The following is a 24043-nucleotide window of genomic DNA, read 5'->3' on the forward strand; positions in this document are numbered from 1 at the left end:
GAGCTATAAGTTAGAAACTGGTCGGCTTAAAAGCCTGATAATAAGTTTTTTAATCTTATACGAGAAGCTGACTGCGATTAACATTCCTGTTTACACGGCAATGAGCCGAAAAGAGTTTTGTCGGCGAAAATTGCCTTTCGAGTAGTTTTGAAGGGCAGAACTCGTAACAGTTGTTTACGTAAGGCGAGCATACATGCTATCGGGATGCTTGTCGACTTACGGTCGATAAACTTTTTATGTGTAAACTGTCTAGTTTTAAGTCTTTAAAACCATTCTCCACCGACATAACTAATTATTGGTAATATTTCAAGTTTCCACTCTTTTGATCATTTATATTGTACGAGTAAATGTATGTGATAATGCAATGTTCCTAAACAAATCAGACTAGCCACGGTAATATTTAGGTACCAATGTTCATAGACTTTGACATTTTTATTAGACTTACAGACTCTAGTCAAATGAAAATCCTTTTTCCGTACTTTACATCCATTAGAACTCCCAAGGCGTTAAAATCCCTTTAAAAATCCTCGTGGAAATAATAATAGCATTCGAAGTACACATTATCTACAGCCCGTGGCGCAAGCACGGTACAAACAGACGATCCTCCCCTTTGTTCGCACAATAAATTCATAACGGTCGATACAGCTTGACATGGGGCGTAGGAAATTACGTTGCTAAGTAAAATTGGCAGGTGATATACATATTGTAGAAAGTACAGGTAATCAGATTATCAATATATCGGCTTATGGAGTGACTGGGTACAGGCGGGCGGGCGTTGTGTGTTGGGGCGTTCATCGATTCAAAACAAACACTTTGGATAATAACCTCAATTGAGTCGAGTTTAATCTAATTGGCCCTGCCGTGTGTATATAATTGGGCTTGCAGATCCTTTCATTTGTTTAATGGCAGAGCGTGTTGCGTAACATGGATTCAAGTTCTATTCGCTTTGTGCGATTTTTTCGTTTGAATATAAATGAGTAGATTTGTGCCTGATGCGATGATAGGGTCGTCTCTAGTCACATGGGACGAGTTAGCTGCCGTTATCTATACGGGTTGACGGTTTTAGTACTAGATATAAAATAGTAAGTGCTATGTTAACGATGTGCGACAGAGAGAGTTTTGTTACTACGTTTAGCCGACGTGAGAATGTTTAAAATATTAAAGGGTCGCTTTTGTCACTGTCTGTAATCGTGGTAGGAATAGCGCCATAATTTAGTAGTTAAGACAGGTTTCATGTCGAAAATATGTAAAGTTTCGGTAAGTATGTGCGATAAACTACATGGTACTGAAGGCGCGGGCACGGCTTGAACATGTAAATTTCAGTTTGTATCCATTGTAAGTGTCGCTAATGTTATATTTTCCGCTTTTTGTATAATGATATAGTTTCAATCGGGGATATGATTATAATAAGATTGTATCAAAATATAATATTATTAATAATTATATACATATACAAGGTTTGTGTATAGTTGGCCAAACACACAGGTGGAACGTTTGTGTATTTAAATTATTCCGGTTTGTGAGATTTTCACCGGATAGAGTAATAAATAGAATAAGAAAGCATTTTTACAACTTTCAGAAGCCGAAATAGATACCTAGCATGAGTTTTTATTTTACTACTTATACTGGACAAAGGACATCCCTTATTAAAACCTATGTAATGTTCACACTCAATAGGTAAGATAATAAATAACAATAGTTATACGTATAGTTTTATAATAAAAATATGTTTCATAACAACAAACGTAGCCATCTTTATAGTATCACAGAAAACAAGCGAAAACTCACACACAATATATCAGTCTACACGTGTTATCGCTGCACATGTTTCTCCTGGCTTTCGGCCAATTTAAATATGTAATTCATATTTTAGCTATAAAAATATCAAACTTCCTTTTCTTAAATGTCAAGTCCACACAATATGCGAAGTTGGTCAGGCCGTTTCCCGCGGTGGATGGCGGTCGCCTCGGAAACGGGGGAAATGAAGACGTGTCACCGACCGCGCCGACACCTAATGTTTCCGCACAAAATCAACACACGGTTGATATTTCAAATTATATAACCGTCGCGAAATGTGGTTTGTGAACGTTTTTATAGAGGCAGTTTATATGGAAATCTCTCGGGCCGCGTGGGGCGAGTTGTAGGAAGATGTGAGAATCGATTATAGTAGAAAATACAGCATGCAAGCACTATTGTACCTGCTTCGATTTGATAATGGAGTCAATATAAATAGCCTTTGAAAATTGAACATCTTGTTTTCCATTTGTTTAAAGAATACTTTTTAAAAATATTAATTTCAAATACTTCTTCATAAGTAATCATTAATATTATATAACTTATATGGCTGTTATTTCTATTCAAGTTTTTATGTGTTACATCGAAGCTTTTAAATATCTTGTGTATTGGCACGCAATGGCTGCGTGCCCAAATCCCAACGTAATATTTTGAGTGCTGTGTTCTGAGCCGTGCGATCTACTGTGGGCTTATCACTCCAACACACACATGTTATGCCTAAATTATTACTTTCCTTACACTCGTCGACGTCTTCAAAGTTACTATTTTATGATCGAGAAGATGCCGTTTTGATTGTTTATGTTATAAATAATATTATTTTTAGTATTTTGTATCAAAAGGATATTTGAGACAACAATTAAGTGTAGGTACTTTATTTCTATTAATCAAAGCGAAATGTTTTCTTTTTTATATTATTTGCATTCTGAAGATCTAAAGCGGAAGTTCAGATTAAAAATTACCCACTTTAAGGCACATGCCACATATATCGCACACATATCAAAGTGACACAACTTATTATATTTTTTATTCGACTCCGATACAATGTTTCCAACACATTGTCTGACAGAACATTAGCAGAAATTATACTCGTACTGGGCCCTTATTCTGTACTAGCTTTTGCCCGCGGCTCCGCCCGCGTTATAAAGTTTTTCAGGCTAAAGTTTTCCGTTATAAAAGTAGTAGTTTCCCGGGAGCCTCTCAAACTGTCTCCATACCAAATTTCATCTTAATACGTTGGGTAGTTTTTGAGTTTAACACGTTCAGGCAGACAGATGCAGCGGGGGACTTTGTTTTATAATATATTTTTTAGAACTTTTTAAGAGGAATAATCCCGTCATACATCATTGTTGCATAACTTTAACCGTTTACGCAGCGCACGCAACGGAAGCTCTCAAAACTAATAATTTTTCCCCGTTTTTGCAACATGTTTCATTACTGCTCCGCTCCGATTGGTCATAGCGTGATGATATATAGCCTATAGCACTCCAGGAACAAAGGGCTATCCAACACAAAAAAGATTTTTTCAGTTCAAACACGGTAGTTCCTGAGATTAACCATTACTGCTTCGCTCCTATTGGTCATAGCGTGATGATAAATAGCCTATAGCATTCCACGAATAAAGGGCTATCCAACACAAAAATAATTTTTCAGTTTGAACCGGTAGTTCCTGAGATTAGCCATTACTGCTCCGCTCCTATTGGTCATAGCGTGGTATATATCAATAGCCTATAGCACTACACTAATAAAGAGCTATCCAACACAAAAATAATTTTTCAGTTCGAACCGGTAGTTCCTGAGATTAGTCATTACTGCTCCGCTCCTATTGGTCATAGCGTAATGATATATAGCCTATAGCATTCCACGAACAAAGGGCTATCCAACACAAAAATATTTTTTCAGTTTGGACCGGTAGTTCCTGAGATTAGCCATTACTGCTCCGCTCCTATTGGGTATAGCGTGATGATATATAGCCTATAGCACTCCACGAACAAAGGGCTATCCAACGCAAAAAGAATTTTTCAATTTGGACTGGTAATTCCTGAGATTAGCGCGTTCAAACAAACAAACAAACAAACTCTTCAGCTTTATATAATAGTATAGATGATAGTGTAAACGCGTAACGCGGCCGTGTCATGTTATCTTCGAGAAATGTGCGTGGAATGGTATTCTGCAAGCCAAATTTCTATAGTACTAAACATGATGCGTTGTGTTACGTGCTTGTTACGCACTGTCAAAATAACGTGCGGGATAGAGAATAAGGCCCCTGTGGTTCCTTTGTTATCGATGTCGCTGTTTGCGGCGAGCGAGACCTAACGTTGGCGTGAATGTTTGTTTAGGTCTCAAGTCTACAACATAGTACGCGCTGACTATTGACAAGGAAAACTCGTCATTTTTCTACAACGATAAATGCGTTGAGTCTTTTTTTATTGTAGACACATGGCCAAATCGTGATGAACGTGTGTTAATATTTTACCGAGATTTATTAAATATAGTCGTGATAGTTATGACAGAACTCAGGTATTTGTGTAAAGGAAAAAACGTAGGTATATATATCCAAGGGTCACATATCGTAGTTAGATCCTGTGATGCTCAGCTCAGGCTTATTACAAACTAACTCCAATCTTAAGCAAATGATTTGTATTTATTCAGATTGGAAAATTCACAGTTTATATGCCCCAGTCGATGATCTTACCGAAGACACACCCATTTACGCAAAAAGGCAGTGTGTGCGTGTGTTAGATGTATGCTTACTGTTATAAAAAAAATTAAACCGAATAAGTTAACGGGACAATGATTTACGCTATATAGCAAAATGTATTTCGGTATTTTAAAAGTGGTGTTTGTCGCATTGCTTTTAAAGTAACATTTTCCGTAGCACTTAAAGACGTATTATAACATGGGGTTGTTTGTTTGGGCGCTTGTTTGCATGTTTGCTGCAGATAAGTAAGCAAAGCGAGCGAGCGCGGATGTTTGAGCGTTGATCAACTAGTATTACGTGATCCGATGTTATGCTGATGTATTTATATAACCTATTTGTTCAGACTAATGCTAACGATGTTTATATCACTTATTTATTCAATGCTAAACAAACACGGTTTGCAGCGGAATAATGGATGCCCAGTTGTGTTAGCTGTGCAGTATCATTTCGTATTTACGTTTATATTTTGGACAAATATTGCTGGGAAATACTTTGGATTATAATTTATTTTTAGCTTTATATTCTGCATTTTGTTATTGTTTATAATATATAACACTATAAAATGTTATATTTATCCGGATTATAATTTAACACTGCCACAACACGCGCGGGTAGAGGAGGTCCGATGAATAATAACATTTACATTCATTCTCCTAACTCAGTGTACCGTAATAACGCAAACGTGACGTTTTAGGGATACATTGTGATGGAAGCAGAGAGATATACCGACCTTTTCGTCGGATGAAGGAAGATTGAATTTGACATGAGCTTTCGATAAGGGTTTTCTATAAATGTAAGTAATTATATAATGGAGTTTCTCCCCGCATCTTATTCTTATAAGATGTTCAACTGACGTTATGTTTCTGTGTACTGAATGTTTGTTCATACGCGTATTTGAACTATCGAGAAATTCATTAAAGTCGGCTGGCAAGTGACGAGAAGAAGATAGTAAGCGCTGTCCGTAAGCATAAGATTGTAAGTATTAATAACCTCACTTAAATCTTAATTCGTGTTACTAAGAATTATGCTAGAATGATGAAAGATAGTGACTTATTGTACGGTCTATCTGTAATGATGATAGATTATATTTAGATTTACTTATATTGAACATGCTGTGTAAACATAATGAGAGATACAACCTAGCCTCCTTATTAATGTATTGTATAAATTTGTTTCACATATTATTTTGGCTGTATCCTGTTTTGTGTATCTAATATTATATGAAATCAATAAATAAATCTGCAGAATTTAAGGAAGAAAAAAATATTAGAACCTCGATATGTGCACAACAAAGTGTCGCCACTGCACATCATGGTAAGTGGAATGGGGCTCAATAGAATGTCGACTAACGAGAGATGATTAATTACTCCTCGACAGTCACCACAATTATGCCGGCCTATTGGAACCGGTTATACACAGGCTAATCCCGGAACGTGACACTCTGACGTGAGCCACTGTGGCGGGTTTTAACCTTGTGTAGGGTGGTGGCTATCCGGGCGGATATAAAATATATCTTACCACCATCGTCTTCTTTTTATACGTTTGTGGTTTGTACTGCTTCTAGATTAATGGTCAGTCACCTGTGACACTGAGCTGTAGACGTTACCTAAAGTCGGGTTATGTTATTCAATAGCATTGATGCATCGACAATATGTTTACTGCGCTGTAGTATAAATTAAAAATACGGATAAGTACAAAACATACAATAAATAAGCATGTTTGAAAGTTTATATCTAGACCGAGTTACATACCGCGACAACGAATTGTCCGATGTTATGTTAGGTCTCATTTTAAATGATACAAAACTTTGGAACAAACTGCGGCTGATAATAAATAGACAATAATCAAGTTCTATCATAAAACACAAGTTCAGCGATAAAATTTATGTTTGTTTTGATATTCGTTTATTCAACATCGCCTAGGGCAACAGTTGGTAGGTTGAGTGACTAAGCCTTCGCGTGACTGAAAACTTCAGATACTAGACCGACTAATAACGATTAGTCTGACAAAAGACACCTATTAAATTGCTTTAGGTTAGTGTAGTGTTCGGTTTAAGTCGCTTGTTTTATATTACTTGCTCGCGGTTTCGCCCGCGTGAAAGAGTTATTCGGGATAAAAGTCCGTTATATTCCTGGGATAAAAAGTAGTATATTTATTTCCTAGGGTCTCAAAATATCTTCATTTCAATTTTCATCGAAATCCGTTGGGAAGTATTTGCGGCAAACAGTTGCGGCGGGAGATGTTGATTTTTTTTTATTTTTAAATCTTTTTAAGATAAATAATATTGTCATACGTATTTGTTCCATAACTTCAATCTTTTAAGCAGTGCACGTAATGGGAGCTCACAAAATGAATATCCAAGCTTATCCAAGTTTTTGCAACATCTTTCATTGATTCTCCGCTTCTATTGGTCATAGCGTGATGTTATATAGCCTATAGGCTTCTTCGACAAATGGGCTATCCAACACTAAAAGAATCTTTCAATTCGAACCAATAGTTACTCAGATTAGCGCGATCAGACAAACAAACTCTTTAGCTTTATATAATAGCCTAGATTAGTCCAGTGGTTGTATATACGTATAATTTACTTTCCACGTAGTACGTCTTCTTCTTCTTAGTCGTAACACTCTTGACAGAGTGGTCGTGGTCGTCATGTAGAGTTTTCTGGAGCAGATGCAATACGCCTCATGATCTTACGCCATATCTCTCTGTTAGAGGAAATTCTGGTGCATTCATGTACGGGACGGTCCACGGCAGATTTAACTTGATCGGTCCAGCGCATAGGAGTCCTTCCTCGCGGTCGAGTGCCTTCAACCTTGCCCTGGACGACAACACGTTCCACAGACTGGTCACCTCTCCTAGAAATGTGTCCGAAGAAAGCGAGTACGCGAGACTGTACTAAGGCGGATAGACGCTGCTTGATGCCGAGTTCTTGAAGTATCGAGGTATTTGTTCGAAATTCAGTCCACGACACCCCAAGCATTCTTCTCCAGCACCACATTTCTAAAGCATCTATCTTCTTCTTTTCAGTCTCTCTCAGAGTCCACGTTTCTGCAGCGTAAAGGAATATGGGTAAAATTAGAGTTCGTACGAGCCTGATCTTTGTGGCTTTAGTGATGTTTCTGTTTCGCCATATTCTCTTCATTTTGTCCATTGCGGTCCGAGTAATTCCCATACGCCTTTTAATTTCGTCCACGCATCCACCATTGTTTGTGATCAAAGCGCCAAGATATATGTACGATTGTTCTACTTTGCAGTTCGCAATCTCAGTAACTTCTGGCGAATTATTAGTTTTTCGGTTTATGATCATTATTTTGGTCTTGCTGCGGTTTATGCGTAATCCGAACTCAAGGCTCACTTGCTCCATTTTAGAAAGCAGCTCTTCCATATGGTGCGCACTTGTCGCAAAAAGCGTGGTATCGTCTGCGTAGCGCAAATTCGCGACTTTGTAGCCGCCAACTGTAACCCCATCTGTCCAATTCTCCAGGACAATACGCATTATAATTTCAGTGTATATGTTGAATAAGAGCGGCGATATTATACACCCTTGACGGACACCAGCACTGGGATGAAAATTCTTGCATAAGATGTTATCTGTCCGTACTGATGCAGTTCCTTCTTCGTACAGGCGCCTTAGAAGGTGCACGAGATGTTTCGGTGTGCCCATGTCCAGTAGTGTTTTCCATAAAATCGGCCATTTCACTGAATCAAATGCTTTTGAGAAATCCACAAAGCAGATATATGTTGGCTTGTTGAATTCCCGAGCCTTCTCAATAATTTGGCGAACAATAAGAATCTGTTCTCGAGTGCCCTTCCCCTTCACAAATCCGGCTTGTTCTGGTGCAATTTCTTTGGACAAATATGCTTTCAGTCGTTCATTCAGAATATGTAACAAAATTTTGCTAGCGTGTGATATTAGAGCAATGAGGCGGTAGTTGCTACATATCTTCGTGGAACCTTTTTTATGTAGGGGGAGTAAAAACCGTGTGCGTCCACTCTGTGGGCCATATGCCTGTGCTCCAAACTTTATTGCAAATGGCATGAAATACGTGGTCACCACGTTTGCCCATAGCCTTTATAGTTTCGATCGGGATTGTATCTCTGCCCGTGGCTTTTTTTGTTTTTAGATGCTTTATAGCGGCTCTTACTTCAGACAGAAGAATATCTGGCTCCAAATCTTCATTACTCGGATCTGTCTTTGGAAAACAACTTGATTGCGGATCCTGAAACAGCGACTGACAGTATCCCTTCCATGTTTCCGAAATTTGATCCAACTCTGTCATCAATTCGTCATTCTCATTCTTAATAGCCCAGGTCTTAGCGGGTACAGTTTTTGTGATAAGACGAATTTTACGATAAAGATCTCTGGATTCGTATTTTCCTGCATGTTTTTCGACCTCTTCACATATTTTACGAAGGTATGAATTGCGATCTCGCCTGCAGTTAGTCTGAATTTGGGCAGACAACTTGTTAAGTTTTCTAATGTCTACTCCCTTCGCCTTTTTCTGCCGTCGGTCTTCAATTAAAGCAAGAGTACTATCTGACATCCAGTGTTGTCGTTTATGTGATTCAGTTGGCAGCTTAGAGTCTGCGATTGCTTTTTCGATAAGATGTTTTGCCTGGTTCCACAGTGTTTCTGGTGTTGCTTCATTTTGGTTTACATTCACCCAATCTGCCCAGTTTTTATCTATAGCAGTAGTGAATCTTTCGATATCCCCAACTTCCGCATTGTCTTTTTTGTAGATAATTCTTGCAGCTGTTAATTTCAGTCTTAGCCTGATTATCAGAAGTTCGTGGTCCGATCCGCAGTCTGCACCAGGCAACGTATGAGCGTTAAGGATAGACGTTCGCCAGCGTGATCGAACCAGGATATAGTCAATTTGGTTACGATAGGTACCCCCTGGCGACGTCCATGTGTATGTGTCCATGTGTCCATTTATGTAGTACGTATATCTACATAAATATGACTATCCTATCATACAAATTCTTTAATTTTGTAAGCCCATGGCTCCAATTATTATGTATTTTACTTACAAAGTATGTTAATAAACTTTTACCATCGCCTGAAATGTATAAAAATATAAAAGTCAACAGAAGTGTCGGGTCAAGTCGATTAGGCTTTATATTTTTAAAGGGTCAATGTGACCCAGTGCAAATTCCAGTATTAAAGCGGTTATTAAATATGGATATGTGGGGCATTTAAGCATTCGCTTTTGTGATATATTTTTTAAGATCTTTCTTTTAGTATGGTTACGTTTAAAAATAATATAGAAATATCTGGTGGCGTAATAAAACCCACCACTCATAAGCAAAGACATAAAATTACTCATAATAAATTATATTTTGAATGATAACATACATCATATAGCGTATTGCGCTTAGACAAGACTTTCTACCGTCTCTACCATACATAAATTACATAAAGTGGTAAAGTGCGTAACATCAACATTATGTTATCTAAAAATGCTCGTATTTTTTGCGGCTTTATTACAAGTCACCATTATCAGCGTTGTTGTGCTACCAGACAACATAATAACGGGATAATGGCCTCGCACACGCAGAATTATGTGCTACGAGCGCTACGCCGGCGACGAGCTACGAGAGTTCTACGACGCTACGTGGCTACGAACTGCAATTAAAGCTACGTTATTGAGGAAACACTCTACAGTAATTATGATTTATATTGTGCACCTTTGTTATATTACAGGAAGCGTATTATGACATTTTACAGTTAACGACTTTTTTGTGACATGCGTTAAAAAGTGTATTACGCTGACTATATTGGAGTGGAAAATGCAGGTAAAACAGATAATGAAATTCAAATCATTTTAAGTGACAAGGAACTGCAAATTATATTATAATTGTTTGATACCATTTTATTACATAGGAAATGTTTTGAAACTGTGCTGACTACAAGTTGGCAAATTTCAAACTCACCTGTGCCTGGTTCTAAAAGACCCTCAGGATCGGAGGCCTCGTCGGCTGCAGCTATGGCCAGCGCTGCCGCCCACACCAACCAAACCACGCGACCCATATCACCTGGAACAACGTGTGAACGTCAGTAAATATACAGCAGTGGCGAAGGGTGAAAATTTTCAAAAGGTAACCCGAGGAAATATTTTTTTCTACAGTTAACACGTAATACGCTGTTCACAATAAATTAAAATCAGTAAAATATCATAATACTTAATAATTTCCTTCTAACATAAACATTGTCTAAACTCAAAATTATAAAAATAAGCACATATTTTGAAATCGGTACCTAAAAGAGTCCAACAAAAATTAATAACGAACACTATACATAAACACTAATTATACATTCTAAATTATTAAAATATTTCGCGCCAATTGCCCAACATTAAGCCGCGAATTCTCGGGTTACCCTGTAGTATACATACACACACGCACACATGTATCTTAACATCACTTCCAAAAGATTAGACAAAGACACCGCGCTGCGTGTGAAAGAGACAACAATATAGCGAGGGAAGCTATGCGCGGCCGGGTTCACTTCGAACACTATAAGACGCGAGCACTGCGCGCGAGTTACGATTTAACGAATTGATAATAATATGAACTATATACCGTTATCGTTAAAGTATTTATTTATTTAATTAAGTATAAGATGACTTGTTTGAGTATACTATTATTGTTCTAGTTAAGTATATTGTTATGTTTTTCTTTTATTATTTTTAATTAATTTACAAAAGGTAACCCGGTAGGAATCGGCTTGTATGGACGCTTCGCCACTGATATACAGCATATAATTTTCTCTTACTCAAGAGTACACAAATTATTTCGTTCATTTTTTACTTGTTAGCGTCTAATTCTTTGATTTATTTTTAACAAACACGTTTGTACTTTACTAAATATGTGAAATGATTTGATGAAATTCATTTATGCATCACACAAACAACGAAATAAAAATTTAAAAAGCAATCGTAGGTGCCGACTATTATGAACACGAATAGGGTATAGAGATGGATATGTCCAGCAATACGAAAATACTGAATCAAAATATCATGTTTAAAAGTCTAAAACTCAAATGCATGTTTTGCTTTAAAAAAAACATTGTTAAGTTGCATTTTTTTGCACGAATGTAGGGGTGCAATATAAATATATTAAATATAATTCACATGTTACATGACAACGCGTTGTTCGCGACGCTTGCTGCTGAATATGACTCTTTTAACGGTAGCCTAGTTTTGAACAATGGGACAACACAGAGTCGTATTCAAGCTACACTGTGTAAGGCTGGACCCCCGAGGACGTCGACTGACAAAGTTTGTAAAAGTTTGCTTAGAAGTACGGAGTTTTACGAATATTTTACTATAGTATAATTATTTAATTCCCATTTAACCGAAACAGTATTCAATAGCATAGCATATCTTTTACACCTGTCCTAATCTGGCGTACGGAGGTGGATATGTAATCTTTCTTTACAGTGTTATTTTAGGAATACACTCTATAAGATTACACTGAAAAAACATTGTGGCATTTTGGAAAGGCCTTGTTCCGTGCCTGCTAGTACGCCCATTGTATTCCTCAAGGAAAGAGGACAGAGGGACGGAGGGCACATAATGTTTTCTACTCGCGGTGTCAAAGAGAGGTCACCTTTTATGTCACAAGAAGGGTATTTTGTCTGATCCTACAGTTCTTTATTTAAATTTCTGTACGTTGCTAAATATAGAATGTTGATTTTATTGAACATTTTTGTTTGCATCGTCCAATTCTAGATAGTAAATAACTTTGCAGTCTTAATGAAAAATATTATGCGCCTTGGAATTTATTGTTTATTTTGATTTGTTTTTACCAGCCGCTCCGATAAAATATAATGTAAAAAAATATATGATTGGGGCTGTTGTTGAATTGTCTTACTTATTTGACGAAATGGGTATATCACGGGAATTTACGTTACATTTTTTGATAAGTTCTTATGTGCTTACTACTGTTTATATGCTTTATTATTTTTATTATAATTCAACAAGACTCTGATTAAAATCTAAAAACGATTGACATGTTTAGTAACTAACTAACGCCATAATTATAATGACATTTTTTTTGTGATTCTTTTCCCCTAAGAGATGACAGAGAATACCATTTTACCGTCTACAAAAAAACGTGGCAAACTCTACACATGACCTATTATCAAAAATAAGGAATTATTATTATAAACTTTATTTAATGAGTGAAAATAGATTAATAATATAGCTGTCGCAAAGTTTAAGATATATTTTAATATCTCTGTTTTCCTGCGAGTAATTAAAGTTGCTAACTAGGACACCACGCTGAGCAACGTGGATATCTTTTGTTTATATTGTTCTAAAATAGAAGACATGTAACAATATTGCGTACAAACTGGTGTTTCGTTAAAGTAGAATAAACCAATATTTCCTTAGAGATTCAGTGAACCAAAAACAATGTAAAATTTATATGTATGTACGGTCAATCCCAATTGTATACCTATACATGTATATTGTATAGGTTGACAAGAATGAGTTTCATATTAACTACTTTATAATTTATACATTTGTTTGTATCTACGTATTATTTGGGACTGACTGTGCATCGACCTGATTAATGTAAACTGTAGTTTGGAACTGTGTGGACAGTAGGTTATTTTGTACGACGGCAGTTGATGCAAAACTTTTATTTGGTATTGAAACTGTTTCAAGCATTAAGCTTTTCATACTGCAGCCAGGGCTTGGATTAACGGAGCTGAAGTGACACGAATGTCCCAATATTTTTATCACACGCCGTAATTATTATAATATGATACTTACAATTTACATATCAGACTCTAACATTTACTGATGATATGTTGTTTTAGTTCGAACACCTTATGTCCATTTGTATGTAGACATAGATGATTCTAGATTGCAAATTGTTTAATACCTGCTTTAGTTGAATTCGAAACGCAGCATCTGTGTCAGCTGGATTATAAAATGGCGTGAGTGAGAGTAGTAAAATTCTTAACATAGATTGAATGACGTTCAGCTGAAGTCAGTATCTGAACGAGCATAAAATTGTGCTCTAAATCCTTATTTTTGGAAATCCATTCCCCATAGCATTCAATCCAATCGGGCACACGGCTACTTAATATTAATAATTACTAATAATTTATTATGAGCATTTTCGATTTGTAAAATGTTTTGCAAATAAGCTACACGTCAATTACAAGTGAACACAATAATGGACTTGCATTGGCTGCCCGTTGTGTCAGTCAAACTGTCAAATTCAGGCGCTCCATGAAAATTAACCAACGCAAACAATTCCCTCGCAGCTACTGATTTAAATATGCCCGCATAATATCTTTCGATGGAAAAGGGACATCAGAAGCATCATCAAAACAATACCAAATAATCTGACTATTCTAAACCCAGAATATTCCAATAATTCTCCTACAATCATATTTTTTATTAGTTGAGCTTGTTAGACGGTTCGGCCACCTGCAACCGCGTGGGATTCCAATTTTTATATTATGCTCTATCTTAGATCAGTTTGAGACTACTAACATAAATGTCTGGTGGATAGATGTAAAAGTATAAGTTTATGCCTAAGACAGTTCTACAAAAATTTAAACCTTGACTGTATTTTCTTTACGACTTTGCTATATAACATTATCTTATCTTGTACAAGCGACCTTAACTATCTTTTTTTTCTTTTAATAAATCGTTGCTAAATATTGCAACTTGCAATTAAAGCCAGTTTCAGGAAGAAGTATAATTTAGGACTATCCATAATATTTAATTCCATAATAAAAATAGTCTTTTGAAAGGCACTGTAGATAAATTTTAGGCGTAATAACACTTCGTGTCGAATATTTAAAATTTATTTTTCATACCCTCAGGAACAAAGGCCGAACCTAGCTAGCGAAGTGTACAAATGCTTAAGCAAGTCACTTGGAGTTTGCTTTGATGTGGGTTAGAGAAGCGGTAAATGCGGGATTGGCGGAATTTCGTCTATCGTAAAAAATCAGCTGTTCTGCTTCGACTATATTACATAGTCTTTAATATTATTTGGTAGCTAGCTAACTTGATTTTTTGACATCAATTATCTATCATCTATATGTTCTTACATACAAAAATTGCGGATGTAAGTTGCTACTTCTAACACACGTAAAGGTACAAGTATTATAAAAGAATTTTCATTTATTTTTAGATTGAAGAAGCGTTTACGTATGGGAATTTATCAGTCATCAATGTATTATGTAATAGCTCTAAGACGCACAATTTAACTTTTCCAAAAAAACGAAAACTCGTTGCATCAGTAGCTCAGTGAGAACATTCGCGGGATTGATCCATTAACTTTACAACTACATAATTTTTTATTGTAAATTGGTAAGAAATCTTCAGCAAGAGGAAAATCTGTAAAGGTAGGTTAAATTACCCGAATATTGAAGATAGTGTGTAAAAAGATTAAAACATCCCTATCCTGATGTAACCCTTGCTCAATAATAGAACATCACGTCATAACATAATTATGATAAACCTAGCAATTATAGGTAATGTAATATATTGCGTAATTTATATCGCCCTTTGTTTATTTATATGTTCCTGTTAAAATAGTTAAAGCCTACAAAATTAATGATGTAACACTAGTAGATATCGAAATGGCTATTAACACCCGATATCCAATTAAACTTTGTTATTAATGTGTGTAGCAGAGTATACTGCGCAGGATATTTTGCAGTGCTGAATAGCGATATCGTTATTAACTCGTTGACAAGGGTAGACAGTCGGCCGTATATAACTTGCAGGTAATCTGTGTGGAAAGCTGAACTATCGATCCGTCATGATATTCGAATAATTTTCTGCAAACACGATGTTGAGTGTTTAAAAAAATATTGGAATTTATACGACATACACAAATAATCTCCTTGGTGCTAGCCGGTGACAGCCATGAAAAGGAGCTCGAGTTTATTGAAGAATTAAATAAAAATATTGGACTCAATGCGCTAACAGTTCTCTGATTGTTTTGTTTTCGGAATCGGAACGAAAGCTACTCTAATTCTAAACTGGAATTGAATGTAAGTATTTACGTAAGGCTGATTTTCAATCGACAGATAAAAGTATTTCAACAATAAATTATAACTTGACTAAATATAAAAGTGAGACAATTTGAACAACTTTATTCATGCGACTATCTTCATTAACTGGTTCGTGTTATACGTTATCATACGAATAAGTTTAGTTCATGATTGAAAAATTCACTTGAAGTAATATATTTTTCAGCGCAATGTTAATAATAAATAATTTTATAATTATAGTATTTAAGAAAACAAATAAATTTTGTGTAATTTGAAGTTATGACTTATGGCTAGAAGATAAATATTTATCGAAAACTTTTTCAAGAAGATTTTCAAATATTTCTTGTATCTAAGCATTCCACGCATTACTATTTTCTTTAAGATTTAATGAAAAAGTGATGGCTATCTCATACCGGAAATTCCGCGTATATTTTTCCTTGAAATAATTTCGCTTCCATTCCTTGGCATTTCCGCTCTATAATTAAATACACGTGTACAATCTGTTATCCTGAATCAATGGAGTATTATATTTCAGATTTATAAAATAATTTTCAATAGGGAAAGAAAGCCTTTGAAATCCTACGCAAATCTTTACAGTGTTAACTTCAAATAAGACGCTAATCTTTCTGAGATATCAAGTCGTTAATTTTAAAAAAGACAATTCTAAAAACGTTTTTGTAATTCACGTTAACTTTGTGAGGAAATTTAACTGTGATGTGTTTCATTCAGATCCCCTTAGGGGAGGGGGGACGGCTGGAGGGGAGGGTTCCGCAAATAATTTGGCACGATATCAAGCAATTCGTGCCGAACCGCTGTGGGCGCAACTTTAATTAAACCACCATTACGTAACTTCAACTGAGATTACGGACCGGTGTTTTGCGGACTACACCGCTGTGTGTGATTATCAAACTATAATGATGTTTGCAGTTTAATAACGCCTCGATGCCTACGAGTGATTTGTGCTGTGTTGGACCTTCACTGTTGTATATTACACATATACAGGATGGATTTTTTAGATGGGACAGCAAGGACAGTTACCATAACCGATGAAGGCACGAGAGAACCTTGTTAGGAAAATAGATAATTAAAACGTATTAGGGAACTAAACATTTTTTTTATTGCTGTGAATGACGAGACGAACTTGCCGTTCGCCTGATGGTAAGCGATATGCCAGCCCATAAATAGTAGAAACACCACCCAACACCTTGAAATACATAATATTGTTTGGTATTCCACTGCGCTTGCCATCCTGAGACGTGAGATGTTAAGTCTCATTATGTCCAGTAGTTACACTAGCTACAATGTCCTTCAAACCGGAACACAACAATGACTACATACTGTTGCTTGGCGGCAGAAATAGACATTGCGGTGGTACCTACCCAGGCGGACTCTCATATATGAAAGGCCTACTACCAGTCTGTGAAATTCACAAATAACAATTAATGTGTTTTTTACAAATGTCAGTTATTGTACTTACCAACTGTAAGTAGCCTAGAAACCATGTGATTTTTTTTAATACTCAATAACTTTTTTAAGTATTGTTTAAATTTGGAAGACAATGAATGATATTTGCTGATTAATCGACCCTAAATATAAAGTTCTGTTTAAATTAATAGATTTGCATTTCCTATAAATATATGAAGGTTTTTTTTACAATTTCTGGATTTAAAAGTCCTCAAACGTCTAACAATCCTTTTGTCTCTTGATCCTTATAACTAACAGGATAGATAGACATTTAAAAAAGTTTTTTTTATACTTGTCCTAGTTCCCTGTTGATTGCACTTTCATTTTTAATCTGTGCATGAAGATTTCTTAAAACAGTTTTTTTGTAGCTACGGCGGTTAAAGTATTACCCTTTCCTGTTCCATTTAAATATCCACCCTGTATATTACTGACTATTTTCTTAGTTAAACGTAGAATGCATACAGATTATAATCTTAGGGAGGGTAAAGAAAATACATTATTTTCATCAATAAAAGCCCTTGTTAAATAAACGTTTATAAAATAAACTTCCGCTGGTCTACTAAAGCAGCTAGCTTAGTGTGCAAATAAAAATGGCCGTTAAATATGTCATCAAAGTAAAATTTCTACACTTTTCATGTTTTTGTTTACTTTTTACTCAGTCCGGTTTATGGTTTATTTCTGCTTAGTATATTTTATGTTGGTTATTTTATAATGAAGTATTATTATATTAAGTATCGTAAGTTAGAAAAGAATTGTCTAAGACCTGCGATTCTTACAGAAAGTAATTGCCTCCATTATTGTTATTTTTTATGATAACATTAGGTAAATGTATTGTTATTTTTATGAGCAATGTTTTAAATGTAGACAAAATAAATCTCCATATCCAATATTGAAAAATCATTTGCATTTAATGAAAGTAAGTTGACATTATTGAAGTTAATAACTTATTCACATATTCCCAATTTAAATATACATTATACGATTTCTTCGTTGTTTATTGACGCAAAATATTTATGTAAACTTTATTATACAATAGCACAATAAATAATAGCATCCAACCGATTGATATTATAATACGTGAAAGAATTGAGTTTTGTAACGGAAAAATAGATGTATTCTGGTTTCGTTTCGCTGCTGTGAAATATAATACAAAAATATATATGCAAACAAAGTATGCGCGCAGAGATGCAATACAATCGTACAAAGATTGGATTCAAAATCTATGGAGAAGTTGAGTAAATCAGTTTTCAATATAGCATTTGTTATCGCTCTAAAATGTTTTGAAATTTTGTTCTGTTGTGTTGTGTTTGTTAGTTTGTTTCTTTGTCACGCGACAACAGAGTAATCGATGTTTTTTTTTAATATTATGAACGCTCACCACTAAAATCCAAACATTTATTCCATAAGTGCTATCTCTCTAATCGTCATAATATATCTTCTTAATAAATAACAATTCAGATATAACAACTATTAATTACCCCCACCTTATAATAATACGACGGCTATACCACGACCAGACATTCATTAACAGTATAGTAAGTTATAAATTGGACATCAGGACCAAATTCGTGCTTCAAAGTTTTTACCAATTAGTAATAAGTCGAAATATTTGAAATGTCAGTGTGACGATATGTCACGATTTCCTCAGATAATAATCCAAAAACAACATATTTACAGAAAATAATATGCTTATATGCGCATTAAAACGTGCGAATACGAAAAAAAGTAACACTAGTGTTTTGCTATTTCGCGGTAGATTGAGGAATTTTTTCATGAGTGCATAAGTTTCGTATGACAATCATCCCAATGTCCTCTCTATATAATCTTGAACTCTTTAACTAAGACTAAGTATTTGGGTACGTTCACACAACATCTTCAAGTTATTCCTACGTATGTATCTGGTACACGCGATAGCAAACGAAGTGTGTGGGCTAAAGTGTGGGTGTATGTATTGCTCTACTGGGAATTTCAGCGGAATACCTGCACAACCGAGTATTATTAGGCCATCGAGATATTCAATATTAAACCAGTTCTGTTGAATTTATTGCTCTGTATTCATAATGCGGTCTTATGTATTCAGCATTCGTCCGCAACGTGAAATTGAAAGCAGCTGTAATTTATAGGTAAATTAAAGCTCTGTTGGTTTGCATATTGGAAGCACTTAATAGTTCCTCTTATTAGTTATTTGAGTTAAAATTGAATTTGACTTCTGAAATCTATATCTATACTATTATATAAAGCTGAAGAGTTTGTTTGTTTGTTTGAACGCGCTTATCTCAGGAACTTCCGGCTCAAACTGAAAAATTCTTTTTGTGTTGGATAGCCCTTTGTTCCTGGAGTGCTATAGGCATATATCATCACGCTATAACCAATAGGAGCGGAGCAGTAATGGCTTATCTCAGGAACTATTGGTTCGAACTGAAAAATTCTTTTTACGTTGGATAGCCCTTTGTTCCTGGAGTGCTATAGGCTATATATCATTACGCTATGACCAATAGCAGCGGAGCAGTAATGAAACATGTTGCAAAAACGGAGAAAATTTATTAGTTTTGAGAGCTTCCGTTGCGTGCGCTACGTAAACGGTTAAAGTTATGTAACAATAATGTATGACGGTATTGTTCCTCTTAAAAAGTTCTACAAAAATATATTATAAAACAAAGTCCCCCGCTGCATCTGTCTGCCTGAACGTGTTAAACTCAAAAACTACCCAACGTATTTAGATGAAATTTGGTATGGAGACAGTTTGAGACCCTGGGAAGAATATAGGCTTCCAGCAAAATATATAGCGTGATTTTTATAACGGAAAACTTTAACCCGAAAAACTTTATAACGCGGGCGGAGCCGCGGGCAAAAGCTAGTGTTTTATAAATCAGAATGTTTGGGTCTAAGTTAACAAATTCAGTTCACCACCTTACTAAAAACGAATTTAAGTAATCAATTGGTATTAAATATATATTACGGAACAAGTACATCTTGATACATCCTGGCTTTTCAAAATAATACGGTGACTTTTCAATATATACGAATCTTTATGATGAAAAGTTGTTCACGAAAAAATTGGACATGACGTCGCGCTTTTAGAAATGTTGCGCACAAGTTTGATGAGATTTCCGTTGCTGTCGCGAAACTCACAAATTGGTTACATTTATTTCTGTAACATTTTCAGATCCTTGAAGCTACACGTCTTCAGATTCAAACTAAGTTTATAATAAACTTTATGTCTTATCTAAGTTTTTATCTATAGGCTCAGACGAACTCTCGCATAGGAGACCGACAACATAATATTTTAAATCAGCGTATATCTGATTAATGTAAGATATAAATACAGTTATTTTTTTAAAGTGTGTTTAAATATATCATAGTAATATAAGTATTACATTAAAAAGTTCAACGATAAATTAGTTTCTATGTTTCACTTATCCAGGTAAACCAATTTAGGTGAAATATGTTGATGAAATGAATCGTCGTCCGTCCGTCGAGTATGAGACGTTTATTTTCCTAAAATAGAATTTGATCATAGGTCAAGATTATGTAACAAATTTATAAATAGAATCATCATGTTGAGGGTTAAACATTATTAAAAATTGCTAGGCATATTGTCTAATAAATAATAATATTCATCTACAAAAAATTATATATAAAATAAAAATTATTAGTGCAATTTATAACCTACATTCAAGGCTAGTTAAACTTGTCAGTTGCTTCCAGAAGTGTCATTGTCATTAAAAAATGACTTTTAAACAAGTTAGTCCTGAGTTCTTGACTCACTAAGACACCTCGATTCCTTAGAGATAACGAAAGAACCATTCTTTTTATTTTCTTCTTTTATAACAGTTAATACTCGGCAAGTTTCTTTAATGCCAGCGCTACCTTATCTTTCTTTCAGTACTTCCAGCTCTTAACTTTACGGAGATATAACTAAGCTTAACTCGGAACGTTTAATTCAGTTAAATTCTAAAAAAAACACCAAGACCGTTGTTTAGCGAGGTTGTGCGCGACACAAATGGATTTCATTCTCTCTTGTAACGTTTGCTTTTAATTAAATTCTGCACTGTATCCCTTAGTGAAGGACCGTTGTAATTAATAAAACTTGGGTTACGTATCTCGGTCACTTTCTCCGCTTAAACTTATTGTTTGTATAGGTTCGTGTTCATACTTTGGTTTAGTTATCGTAATTATAATTTATAACCAACTTCCATTTGTAAATTGCCGCTTGTAGATAATTATTAGGGAAAGAGTAGGTACAAAAACCAATTACAATCTATGGGATGCTTTGTTATTTAAAGTAAAATTCTATTAGTCTGTCTAGTTGTGACTTCATCCTTATTTGCAATTAATTTTGTAAACGTTTTACTCTAATTAAAATAAAATTATTTTACAGATATTATCGCATTTTTTATATTATAACTTTCTCCTGACGTTTCGAAGACTTCGCAGCGTTCAATAGCCAAAACAATTAAAAATGTTGTAAAATTGTGAAATGTAGGTAGATATTTTAACTTTGACTTTTCGGACGACCCACACCTTAGTTTCCCCATGACCATGAAGACTCTAAAATCTTCGTAATTTCAAGAGCAAATTATAATATATTATTGCTTGTTTTGTATTGATTGATGTAATATGTAGTGCTGTTGGTGTGCCTTATTACAAATGAATACATAAATAAATAGTATAAAAAGCCGCGATAAAATCCGTAAAATAGTTTTATTTCAATGTTTGGTAACTACTTAATTGTGAATAAGTTAATTGCATGTTCGAGCGAGTACAATAAAGGTACAATTTGTAACGAATGTCTAGACATGACGTGTCCAATACGCATTGACGGCTTGTCATGCGAACGTGTACTGTGCCTGAAAATTAATTACATCATGTATAATTATAGTAATTATAATTAGTTATGCTCGTGCCCCTACCTGCGCTAATTTATTCGTTAACGGTTGTATATATATCCCGGGAGTGATCCCGGGATTAAAGTTGGTTTTAGCAATCAAGGATAATGTTTATTTATTCATTGGTTGCACTTCATACAAAATATGTGAAAATGGACTTTGTACCAGCGGCTTATTATTATTATTAATGGACGCAATGTTAGACTTCCTATTAGTGAAAAAAAAAACGGTAAAGTAGTTTTGTTTTATAGAAAGATTAATGAACCATAATTAAAACTGAAAAAATAATAGGGGATGAATTTCTAACAATTCCTTCTTAGTGCTTCGTGCTTCGTAGCGGTTTCATCAGTTAGTCACTCAATCAGTTTCTTTGAGTAAATACATTTATTGTAGTATATAGGTACATTGTTAAAGGGCCATTTGTATATCTCAGATTAAAGAAGACTTAAGTTTTATCATTATTTTTGATATAATACCTTTTTACTCATGAACGACATTAATATGTGTTTTAATAGAACTTGCATGGTTAAAACTTTTCAACGAGAATATAAATTCTATTTGAATGGAATTTTAAGACAGAAAAGTATATTGCACTCTATTTTTCCTCACAATATGCCGAGGGCCGAACTAAATTCACTGCAATATCTTCAAAATGGCAGCTACGTCCGATAGGTTTTACCTCGACCTGAGGTCAAAGCAATTTACTAGTCTGCGAATTTAATAACGTCAAATACTATCCAATAAATTGTCGACACCTGACCGCTCGGATAATCTTTCTTAGTTTTGTTGTTAACAGTTTTTTAGATTCAAAAGTTTGATCTTTTTATTTGGGATAGTAATTGTACTTATAAACAATGGGGTACATTAGGGTTTACAATATAATGAATAAATGAATGACACTTTTGTGTGCGTAATGTTTTGTTTATATTTGTTTTAAAAACAGTATTTGTGTTTGTAACAATGGGTTTACGTTATTGGAATTTTGCATCATACTTTTTCGTAGTTTTCTATCATCTATTGTTGATATGTTTGATAATATTTACTTGTGTAGATTGGGTTAGTTTTTGAATAGTTTATCTAAAGACAATCGTTGTTTTACTTTTAAATAACCTAAATATCTGTTCTGTTCTGACGTATACTCGATAATTTTTTTTATAACCAACAAGTAAATGCGCGGCACGATCCATAAATTTCATTAAATTAATTAGTTTTAAACAAAAAATACATAATTAAGTAGATCTATTGTTCTGTTTATGTTAAAACTGCTATAAAATGATCAACATTCTAGACTGATCCTAGGATCAGTCAGCAGTCTAGGTACGAAAAAGCGAAGGGTGGTGCGATTTGAATGAAAGAAACTGAAATTAAAAGCTTTCCGGAACAGATGGAGAGTTACGAATGCATAAAGAAAGTAAAAGTCTTTTGTTCGTTAGTAGTATAAAGTTTTTTGGACTACGTTTCGAATTCATAGTAAGTAGAGGCTTGGTTGAATTTATATTGATAAATTTTTTTGTATAAATTGGTAGGTAATGCAATTAAAATAGCTTTAGATAGGTGGTTTTTCGTAAAATTATAAGTCATACTTTGATGTAATAAGTGTATTGCTAATATTAATATCTGTTTTTATTGTATATATAAGAAGACATGTTACACCGTCCTGAATGAAGAGTGTATATGCATTATGATAATAAAGTATTTGAAGAAAAGATAAATTCTACACGTAAATTTAATATTTATTAAATTTGAAACTTATACGTTTGTGATTATATTTTCTTTCATTATACCATTAATAGTTGCTGAATTAATATCAGTCGAAATCTGAAAACCACCTAACATTATATCGATAGTAATTTATCAACATCAACATTAATTTAACGAGGATAAATCGTGGCGCATTGTTGAGCTCATTAAAACCTTTCAAAAGCAGCATTAAATTGCTAAATCAGAGTCGATCCAAACAAAATTGTAATATTCGTCGCAGAGTGAACGATGGCAGTAAGGAGAGGGTGGGGAGCGTCGACCGAGTGCTGGAGTGTACTCAAATGAAGTCTATAGGAAGGCAAAATTCCGAATAATGAACGCCGGCATCGAGGACACTCGATTTCACCCCGATGCCGTGTTGGCGAAACAATGACGTTCCAACTGGTACGGTTTTCTATCAACAATCTG

At 34.8% G+C, this 24043-nt stretch overlaps 1 protein-coding gene across 2 annotated transcripts in view; it reads right to left on the reverse strand.

The window, feature by feature from the left end:
* LOC115443655 (thrombospondin type-1 domain-containing protein 7A) overlaps window positions 1-24043 on the reverse strand; it is a 79676-nt gene that overhangs the window by 40170 nt on the left and 15463 nt on the right. For both annotated transcript variants that reach the window (XM_030169139.2, XM_030169137.2), the window contains exon 2: window positions 10430-10531. In XM_030169139.2, coding sequence (XP_030024999.1) covers window positions 10430-10526 — 97 coding nt within the window. In that variant the 5' untranslated portion in view covers window positions 10527-10531. The remainder of the gene's footprint in view (window positions 1-10429; window positions 10532-24043) is intronic.

This window comes from Manduca sexta, chromosome 12 (assembly GCF_014839805.1).
Source record: "Manduca sexta isolate Smith_Timp_Sample1 chromosome 12, JHU_Msex_v1.0, whole genome shotgun sequence".
In the NCBI taxonomy this organism is placed as follows: domain Eukaryota; kingdom Metazoa; phylum Arthropoda; class Insecta; order Lepidoptera; family Sphingidae; genus Manduca; species Manduca sexta.